The 11,150-nt window shown below is 31.7% G+C and overlaps 1 protein-coding gene across 1 annotated transcript; it reads left to right on the top strand.

Annotated features, from left to right (window-relative positions):
- The first annotated feature begins 321 nt into the window (after positions 1-321).
- Positions 322-1,508, top strand: LOC125842943 (uncharacterized). The gene is made up of 4 exons (XM_049522216.1): positions 322-511; positions 607-725; positions 812-955; positions 1,086-1,508. The coding sequence occupies exons 1-4, from the start codon at positions 322-324 to the stop codon at positions 1,506-1,508; spliced, it is 876 nt and encodes a 291-aa protein (XP_049378173.1).
- The last annotated feature ends 9,642 nt before the right edge of the window (positions 1,509-11,150 follow it).

Genomic DNA, 11,150 nt, shown 5'->3' with positions numbered 1-11,150 from the left:
AGTTAGACAAGTATATGAAGGAGAGTACTAGAGTAAGAGTCAAGAGTAAAACTGGTTGTCCATGGCTGTTGTATGCAAGCAAGGAAGGAGAGGAGTGAAAACTTCACTATCAAGACCTACAACCCAAGGCATAGATGTACCAGGACCAGCGATAACTTTTTATGTAATTCAAAGTTTTTTTGTAAGTATCTGAAAGATAGGATTATTTCTCAACCTAGTATAAAAGGGTGGGAAATACAAGATTTGGTGAGGAAAGGGTTGAATGTTTATCTAGGCAAGGCAGTTTGTTTAAAAACAAGAAAAAATGTTTTAAAGGAAATTATGGGGGATCATGTGGCAGAATTTAACAAAATCCTAGACTACAAGGATGTGTTACTCGAAACAAATCCTGGTAACACTTGTGTTGTGAAGCTTACAGATTCAAAATCAGAAAATGGGATGAAACAGTTTCACTCTTTTTATATATGTTTTGATGCTATGAAAAAGGATTTTCAACAAGGATGCAGAAGATGTATAGGGTTGGATGGGTGTTTCCTAAAAGAAATTTGTAAAGATCAACTTTTGGTAGCTATTGCTAAGGATGCAAACAAATAATGTATCCAATAGCATGGACAGTAATTGGTACTAAAAGCAAGGCCACATGGAAATGGTTCATGACCATTCTGCAAGATGATCTTAATGTAGGAGATGATTCCCAGATCACTATCATTAGTGATATACAAAAGGTAACTGAATTTCTTTTTTTTTATTTGTCTTTAATTTAATTTGATCAAAATGTAACTATATTTATTATTTTGTTTTACAACTACAGGGACTAATAGTTGTTGTAGATGAAGTATTTCTAGAATGTGAGCACAGAATGTGTGCTAGACATATATTAGCAAATTGGTCACAAAATTGGAGAGGCATAGAGAGAAGGAAGAAATTTTGGGCTTGTGCTAGAGCCACTTTTGAGGCACATTTTAAGTACAATATAAATGCTCTAGCCAAGTTGGGAAAATGTATAGTTGAAGACCTTATCAAATACAATAAGGAGAAATGGTGCAATGTTTTTTTCCTAACTTTTTCAAAATGTGATAGTATAGATAAATAACATGGTAGAGAGTTTAAAGGTTTGGATCTTGGGACCTAGGAACAAGACTATTGTTTCTATGTTGGAAGAAATTAGAATTAAGGTGATGAGTAGGGTGAGTAAGTCAAGAGCATTTGTTGATACATGGATAACTAAAATATCTCCAATGGCAATGATGGTATTCAATCCCAATGTAACAAGATCAATGCAGTGCAACATTGAATGGAATGGTGATGATGGATTTGAAGTGTTAGAAGGCGCATACAAGCATACTGTGAACTTGGATCAACAGAAATGTAGTTGCAGATCTTGGAAATTAAAAAGTATTCCATGTGCACATGGTATAGCAGCAATGAACCACTTGAACATGGATGCATCAATTTCAAGCTGGTATAGAAAAGAGACATATCTGAAGACATATTCTCATTTCATTTAATCAGTCCCAAACATGGAAATGTGGCCTGAAAGTAGAAACCCAATAGTTGAACCACCCAAGGCAAAAACAAAATGACTGGTAGGCCACCAAAGAACAGAAGAAGAGAAGTTGGTGAAGTGAGAAATGCTGGGAAGTTGCCAAAAATGGGGACAATAATGACAGGTTCAATTTGCAGAAGAGCAAATCATAACAAGAGAAATTGTCCAGAAAATCCTAAACCTAAGTCTACACCAATACCCACTCAAGAGGTACATTCACATTAATTTACTTTTATAAATCATATTAGGTTACTTATTAATTTTGTCTCTTTTTTTTTTCTACTCACATTAGTCCTCCACTGGGTAAAAGATGGGTAGAGGTCAATATGAAAGAGTAAAGCAGCAACAACACCTGTACAATAGGAGGTGCAGGAAGTGGTTACAAGAAAAGGCCAAGAGTCGTGGGACAAGGTGTATTTGTTGCTGATACTGGATATACATGTATTAAGGTAAGTGTCTTATAAAATTGTCAAAATTATATTTTTAAATATGAGTCCCAAAATAACTAGGTTACTAATATTTCAACAAGGATTTTTTATTTATTTATTTTAACGACCCTTGAAGGGGTCAGGGGCTTAGCAACACCCCCAGGCCTTAACATTAATGAAGCAAAAAAATACAAGGAGGGGGACATAAACCTTACCTCCGATCCTAAGGTGGTTCTGAGTACTCTTTCCTACTAAGGAAAGACCTCTCATCCCCTTACAATAAAAGAGACTAGAAAATTCCTAAAGAGAGGACTCCTCTCTATACAATAATCTAGTAGTGCATAAACAAGGGAGACTCTCCCCTTACATAATAAGAAAAGACAAATAAGGACTAAGGAGAGCTAAACCTAACAATAGTTAAAGAATTCATGGAGGTCACTTGATTCTCTTTAATTTCTTTCTTCTGAAATATGATATTCCCATTCGTTCTAATAAAAAACTTCCTTTGACTACTGCTGGAAGTTGCTGGACAGTGTAATAGTGCTGCACTATATCGGTTTTGTGGCTTCTTTTAGAGAGGAAGTCTGCTGTGAAGTTTGCTTCCCTGAAGGTATGCTGACAACTGAAAAATTCCAGCTGCCTGGTATAGTTAATAAGCTCCTGAATTGATTGTTGCAGCTGCCAGGGAGGTTTCGCAGTGAGCTGTAGCCATTTCACAAGGAGTTCTGAATCCACCTCTAGCAATATTTTCTTGTAGCCATGTTGTAAACACCACTCAAGTCTCGGCCTGGTTGTTGGAGCCATTCCCAAATGGTATAGAAAAAGCATACACTAGCTCACCCTTATGATCTCTCAAGATTCCCCCTCCTCCTATCTTGCCCGGGTTGTTGAGTGCACTACCATCTGTATTGAGTTTTAGGATATTCTGAGGAGATTTTTCCCAACTAATTTGCCAAATTCTGATGTCCTGCTTGCACAGCTCAATAATCTTGATCATTTCATGCCAAGTAGCAGGCCACTGAATACAGGAGTAGGCTGTGTTAATCAAAAGATAGATATCTTTGGTAATGAGGAATTTAACTCGAGTAATACTTGACTGTTTGCTCCCATATTTTGCAGCACACCTGTTCTTCCACAGATTCCAACACACAATAATAGGGGCTACCTGTAAAATCAATTTGTGCACGTCATTTTTATTCTCCATCCCCCACCAGCTATATAGAATGTCCTTTATATATGTTTGCTTGTGATAAACACCACAAGGAGCCGGAAACCATTCCCAAATGTATTTAGCAAAATCACCATTCACAAAAATGTGATTGATGTCGTCCCTCCCAGGTCTTCTACAACAAGAGCAGTTAACTGGAGAAGATCCAAATGTAGTGATCTTGTCATTTGTGGGAAGTTTGTATCTCAACGCCTTCCAAACGAGAAAAGATATTTTGAATGGTACATGTTTGTGCCATATGTAGGAGTTAATATTGTTGCTGTCTTTCTTCTGTCTGCAGATCTGCCAGGCTGTTGCACATGAGAAGTCACCACTACCAGTAGGTTTCCACACTGCCTCTTCTAGCATCCCTGGCTGGTAGTGAATTTTGTAATTCAAGATTTTTGGGATCAAATAGAGGGGTGCTTCCTGTCTTAACAGTGTCTCATTCCAATGCCCATTTTGCAGAAAATATGAAATAGTAATGTTATTGAGGCTGTTGATGGTGTCATCGTGTTGTGCAAGTTGCCCTTCACCCAACCAGTCATCCCACCAAAATAAACTGTTTCCAGAATGTACTCTCCATGTGATATGAGGTTCAATGATTGTCTTATTCTTCATCATATATTTCCAAACAAGAGATTGCCCTGTATCCCATTTTTTGGCAATGGGATTGGATCTCTGACAATATTTAGCCCTCAAAAATTGGCTCCAAAGAGAATTTTTTGTTCTAAAGTTCCACCATTGCTTGATTTGAAGAGCTTTGCAAGTATCTTCTAATTTCCTCACCCCAATGCCCCCCTCCTCATAAGGGTAACTTAAGGTTTGCGCATGTGACATGTGATATTAATTTTAAACCTACCAAGGGACTGAAGTGGAAAAGCAAACATGCCACGACTCAAAGAGAACTTCAAGTCCAAAGTGTTATGCGTCGTATCCAAACCAGATCAAAAGTTGTTGGAATTCAAACAAGGGCACAAGCCAAGGAAAAATCTCCCTCAAAGAAAAATTCTTAGTTAATGTGTGTTGGTGCTTTGATGGTTGTGTGGTTGTAACAACCAAACTTAAATTAGTGAATGTTTTGTGTTTTGGTGCTTGTGAGGTTGTTCAACCAAACTTAAAGTATTGACTGTTTTGGTTAACTTAAGTTATTGTGGTTGTCGGTGGAAACAATGAAACACTATGATGTTTGTGTTTAATGATCAATAAAGCACTAGTTATGTTATGTCTTTATGTTATGCCTTTATGTTATTATTACGTGTTTTGTTATCATATTACCTATTCCATGTAATTATAGTTTTATGAGAAAAGGACAAGTCAATTGAACATACACTAAGATATAAATATATATAGGTTTAATCAGCAGAAACATATATCACTAAAACACCAAACCAAACAAATGCACAAAATGAGAACCCTAGAACCAAAAGTCCTTGCGTTAATAACAGTTACATTCGCAAAAAAGAATTCAACGACACACTAAATAAAAGAACAAATATCACATTACATATCAAACTAATGCCCAAAATCAGTTTTAACATCCATCTACACTTCAGCTGTTTTTGTTGTTTGTTGGTCTTCTTCAACAGACCCAAAATCACAGTATTCGCCTGGCTAGGAAATTCTAGATCATACCAATCGAAAAACTTTCAAGGATTTTGAAATAAGGACTGCATTTCATAAAATCAAAGTTAAAAAAAATTACATAATATGAAATTGGCAAATTAAAAGCAAAAAAATATGAAACGATACATATACCCCATAATGTCTTCAATCGAGAAATCTACGTCCGAGATTGTCATTTATCCATGAAATTTTCAGAATTGGAGGAGTCCCACATAAACAAACAAGTCTTCTATTATTCATGAATTTCGCAAATGCAATTAAAAGATAAAAAAGAGAGAAAAATTCTGAAATTTATAAAGGGAGAAGGGATTAGGGAGAATAAATAGTTAGAGAATAGAGAGAGAAAGTTCTGAAAAGATGTCAAAAATTAAAGAAAAATGGAGATTTTATGTTTTTTTTTTAACCTTGTAGCTTTGTGATGTGGCAAAAATTTACTTCCTCACACGCCTGCTAGAGTTTGTTGTCAATTTCTACGCCGGGTGGACAATGCAGGTGTACGCGATGGAGGAATAAACAAGTTCTGGGGGGGGGGGGGGGGGNGAGTAATTAAAATGGAATATAATTTAGGTGTACACTAAATAAAAAGCTTCAAGTTCAGGGGGTAATGAGCACTTTACCCATTTAGTATCATGAAGATTCACATTCAAAATTATTATTTCTCTTCCTCATCTTATTTGTTTGTGAATTAACTAATATGTAACAAAAAAGAAGTACATGAAGTTAATATATATTTCATTCTCAAGTTTTTTTATTTTATTTTTATGTACTTGGACACGCTTTCTTAATATTTTATTCATGTATGTACAATCATTCACCAAGCAAGTATGATAAAAAAAAATACTTTTGTAATTTTTAACAATGTGTTGTCAATATGCAAATGTTCTTTCTAATAGTCAGTTTTCGGGAAATAATGTAGTTTGATTATAATATTTGTTAGATTTCAAGAAATGATTATTATTTAGTATTGTTAGTACTATTAAAAAAATAATATACAAATATATTACATACAGTTAAAATTTCTTTCTTTCTTTTGATATAATTATTTTTAATTGGTATATGATATTTTATTTATTCATATAATTTTTTTTATTCAATTGATTGCATATGATGAAGAGTTTGACATATGGAGCAAAATATGGTGACAGATCTACTTGCAAACGAAGATGGTAGAAGCGAAAAAAATGAAACATAATTAGAGATTATATTTGCTAGATTTTTTTATTACTTTGACTTGTATTAGTAACTTAGTTACCTTTGCTAATAAAATTAAATTTTGGTTTGAATAAATAATTTAGCTACATGTATTGTCAATGCTAATCATTGGTCCTTCACTATTCTACTTTTTTTTTATAAAGCACAATTAATATAATTATCCATTTCAACAACAAAAAAATATTATAACGATTAGGAGTTTCATTTTTATTATACTTGCAAAAGTAATTGAAAAATAAAATATTAATTTCATGATTCAATTTTTTTGTGTATGTAACAATCTGTTTTAATCACCATTCTTTTTTGGGAAAATGCATAAGTACCCCCCAGCCTATGCCCAAAATCCCTGAGACACACCTAACATTTACTAAGGTTCTATTACCCCCCCCNCCTTTTTCGGCCTACGTGGCACTATCTTGTGGGCCTAGCGCGTGTTGACAATTTTTTCAAGGATAGTGCCACGTAGGCCGAAAAGTGGTAGAAAATTAATTAAAAAATAAGTTCGAGGGGGTAATAGGACCTTAGTAAAGGTTAGGTGTGTCTCGGGGATTTTGGGCATAGGCTGGGGGGGGGGGGTACTTATGCGAAATGTATTTATAATTTTTATGCAGTCACCTATTATTGTATTTTTTTTTGTTCATTTTTTGTATTTTCACCCCTTATTTTCATCTATTTATTTTACAAATAAATCCAATGCATAATTATTAATGCATTTAATGTCTAATACAATATATTGTTATTTCAACATATTACCTCTTATTTCATTTACTTCACCACGGTGAATATTTTGTTCTAATATATACGTATGAATAGTTTGCCTTTAAAAAGATACAAAATGAAATTCTATTTTATATATTTAAAAAAATGAAAAAACGTATCATGTCGTAGATGAAGAGAAATATCAAAATTATCTTATATATTCGATATTAACCTATAAATAGATATTACATATTATTATCTTATAAATATTTCATACAATTAAGTGAAGCACAAACAATTTCACTAATAAATTTAAAAGATATAAAGTACTATATGTCAGAGGGAACAATTAATATAAAAGATACAAAGTACTCTATGTCAGAGGAAGGACTAAATGGAAGGTGGGACTTGGGAGTTGAGGAGTAGGAAGAGAAAATGAAAAGTTATAAAGACTTAGAGACCCGCAAAATGAATTTTTATCGATTAAAAAAATTTCTCACGCAACTATGACATGGTTTGTATTTTCACCCCTTATTTTCATTTATTTATTTTACAAATAAATTCAATGCATAATTATTAATTCATTTAATGTCTAATACAATATATTGTTATTTCACATATTACCTCTTATTCAATTTACTTCACCACGGTGAATATTTTGTTCTACTGTACACATATGAATAGTTTACCCTTAAAAAGATACAAAATGAAATTTTATTTTATATGTTTAAAAAAATGAAAAAAAAAATGTATCATGTCACAGATGAAGAGAAATATCAATATTATCTTATATATTCGATACTAACCTAAATATAGATATTACATATTATTATCTTATAAATATTTCATATAATCACGCAAGCGCGGACAATTTCACTAATAAATTTTGAAAGATAAAGTATTCTATGTCAGAGGGAACAATAAATTTAAAAGATACAAAGTTCTCTATGTCATAGGAAGGACTAAATGGAAGATGGGACTTGGGACTTGGGAGTTGAGGAGTAGGAAGAGAAATAAAAAGTTATAAAGACTTAGAGACCCGCAAAATGAATTTTAATCGATTAAAAAAAATCTCACACGCAACTACGACATGGTTTGTATTTTCGCCCCTTATTTTCATTTATTTGTTTTCCATCTAAATTCAATGCATAATTATTACTCCCTCTGTCTCAATTTATGTGACTTACTTTCAGAGGCGGATCCAGGATTCGAAGGTTGTGGGTGCCATATTGTCTAAATAGGGTAAACGGGTCGGCTCCTTTAATTTTAGATTATACTTCGAGTCATTTAGTTTTTTTTTTTCAATTTTTATAAACAAACTGATCAAATATGCATATTCAGTTGTGTTTTCTTTTAAATATTCTAATACTAAAGATATATCGAAGTAGTTTTAAAAAAAAAAAAAAGGAATAAGAGACCTATTTTCTAGATTATATTCTTATTAATGTTTATGAGACGTTAAATTGATCTTTAACTAATATAAAATTCACACATGGCATTCGTATGAATAAAAAGATTAATACTTAGTGAAAGAGAAAGTTAATAAGAATACTTTAGAAAAAGCAAAATTTATTTATTTATTCCTAATAAGATAAATAACTAATACTCCCTCTGTCCACTTTTATTTGTCATGTTGCGCTTTTCGAAAGTCAATTTGACTAATTTTTAAAGTTAAATTAGATTACGTTAATTCGATATTTTTTAAAAAAAAAATTAGATATTCAAAAACTATACGAAAAGTACTATAAGTTGCAATTTTTTGCATATCAATATGATGAAAATATACATCGTAAAGTGTTGGTCAAAGTTCTTATTGTTTGACTCTAAAAAAGGAAACCATAACAATTAATTGTGGACGGAGGGAGTAACAAATAAAAGAAGAACTAATGCAAAAAAAAACCTATTAATGAAAAAGAAAAGAAGAGAACAAAAATAAAAGAAAGAGCGCCCGCCACCAAAAACGTAGGTAAATTTTATTCAATGCTGTCACGAAGATTCGAACATTCAATCCTCACGTTCGACATTGCACCTTTTGCCAGTTGCACCATTTTCAATTATGTTTGATGGGTGGCAAGCGTATTATATACCTCATTTTACATACATATACACATATATATATAAAGTTTTAACCGAGGTCACTGGGTGTCGTGGCACCCCCACCTATACCCTTAGATCCCCCCCTACTTACTTTCCTTTTTAGTCAGTCCCAAAAAAATGACACATTTCTATATTAAGTAACAATTTAACTGTAAAATGTCTATCTTACCTTTAATGAAATGATTTACAGCCACACAAATTTTCATCATTCATTTTGGACCATAAGTTTTAAAAGTCTTTCTTTCTTTCTTAAGCTCCGTGCCGAGTCAAACTACCTCATATAAAATGGGACAGAGAGAGTAATACATTTAGGGGTCGTTTGGTAGGAAGTATTAAGAGAAATAATCCATGTATTATGTATGGTACTATTTAGTACCATGTTTGGTAGGATTTTAGGTCATGGATTAGTTATACATCCTACATGGTATTATAGGATGTATTACTAATACCTTTCATTTGGAGGTATTAGTAATACATTGGATATAATACCATGGGATAAGTCTATGTAAAGACAAAAATATCCCTCAAATCATTTTGATTATTTTGTTTATTTTCTTGATTTTTTATTTTTTATTATTTATTTGTACTAGTAAATCTATTTAAATAAATTAGCTTATAAATTATTTAGAGAAAGTTGTTTGTTACTAAATAAATTCAATACAAATCAATACAATATTTTGAAATGTGATTTGTTTAACATTTACTAATTAAAAAGATAAATATAAGACCACATGACGTTCGTGATCTTAATTGAATGTATTATTAAGTCTATGTAAAAATAAAAATATCCCTCAAATTATTTTGATTATTTTGTTTATTTTATATATATATTTCAAAAAGTTGAGGTATTTGATCAAAATTTTATGAAGAAAATGAAATTAAACATTGAAGAGTAATATGCCACTCTTGAGTCTGTATCATCCAACAACTCTCTGCCTAATAACCGTATGTGTAGAATTGATTATGAACTTCTAAATTAACTAAAATATATTTTATTGGAGAGAGAACATATCTAATAATCACCTAAAGAATTACTCCCCCACTAACATCTTTAAAAGCCACAGGATCTGATATATATACACTTGTGTGGTTTTTAATTATTACAATTTTAATGTGTAAATATAGATGTTTTATTCAATCTTACTATTGTTTACCATTTTTTTTATTTAAAAAATAAATGTTTTATCTTCTTTTTTTAAATTTAAACTTGACATTTTGTGAGTGATCAATTTATTAAGATAACAATTATTTATCTTCAAATAATTTAAAGTGAAAAAATTGCAAACATGACAAAAAAGGTGTTCTTCTATCTAGTTAGATGGTCATTTTAAAAAAATAATATTCGGCAATTATTTATCTTGTCCCAATTTTATAATAAATCAAGGGTATAATTGGAGAAATATTTTATAGAGTTTTAGTCTAGACACAAGATGAGGTGAGAAACAATAAACCAAACACTTGATAAAAATAAACTCTGTGTTACTAATCCCTGCACTATTAATCACTGCATTACTAATCCCTATGTTATTAAGCTTTGTACCAAACGACCCCTTAATGTCTAATACAATATATTGTTATTTCAACATATTACCTCTTATTCCATTTACTTCACCACAGTGAATATTTTGTTCTACTATATACATATGAATAGTTTGCCCTTAAAAAGATACAAAATGAAACTCTATTTTATGTCTAAGAAAAGTGAAAAAATGTATCATGTCGCGACGAAGAGAAATATCAAAATTATATTATATATTCGATAATAACCTAAATATAGATATTACATATTATTATCTTATAAATATTTTATATAATCACGCAAAGCACGAACAATTTCACTAATAAATTTAAAAGATATAAAGTACTCTATGTCAGAGGGAACAATAAATTTAAAAGATACAAAGTACTCTATGTCAAAGAAAGGACTAAATGGAAGGTGGGACTTGGGAGTACAGAGTAGGAAGAGAAAATGAGAAGTTATAAAGACTTAGAGACCCGCAAAAAAAATCTCTCACGCAACCATGACATGGCATGTTTTACCTACTAATTACCATGAAAATTTTCACATCCAGCTGGACTTGAAATGAAGTGTTTGTTTATAAACAAAGGGCAATCCAATCATGGAAATAGTAGACAGATAAAGAGCATACAACAAAAAGATTCTGAGCATATAAAATGTATGCTTTTTAATATTTTGACCATTTCAGCAAAGACACATGACAGCCAAATGAAACCAAATGTGGCCTGCAAGTTTAGAGAAAGCTCCAAAGATAGGCTACCTGTGGCATCTTAGGAACAACAAACTATTACTTCTATTGCAAACCACAAGCAAAGA

The sequence above is a fragment of the Solanum stenotomum genome, chromosome 10, assembly GCF_019186545.1.
Source record: "Solanum stenotomum isolate F172 chromosome 10, ASM1918654v1, whole genome shotgun sequence".
In the NCBI taxonomy this organism is placed as follows: domain Eukaryota; kingdom Viridiplantae; phylum Streptophyta; class Magnoliopsida; order Solanales; family Solanaceae; genus Solanum; species Solanum stenotomum.
This window is presented reverse-complemented; position numbering and strand designations above follow the sequence as displayed.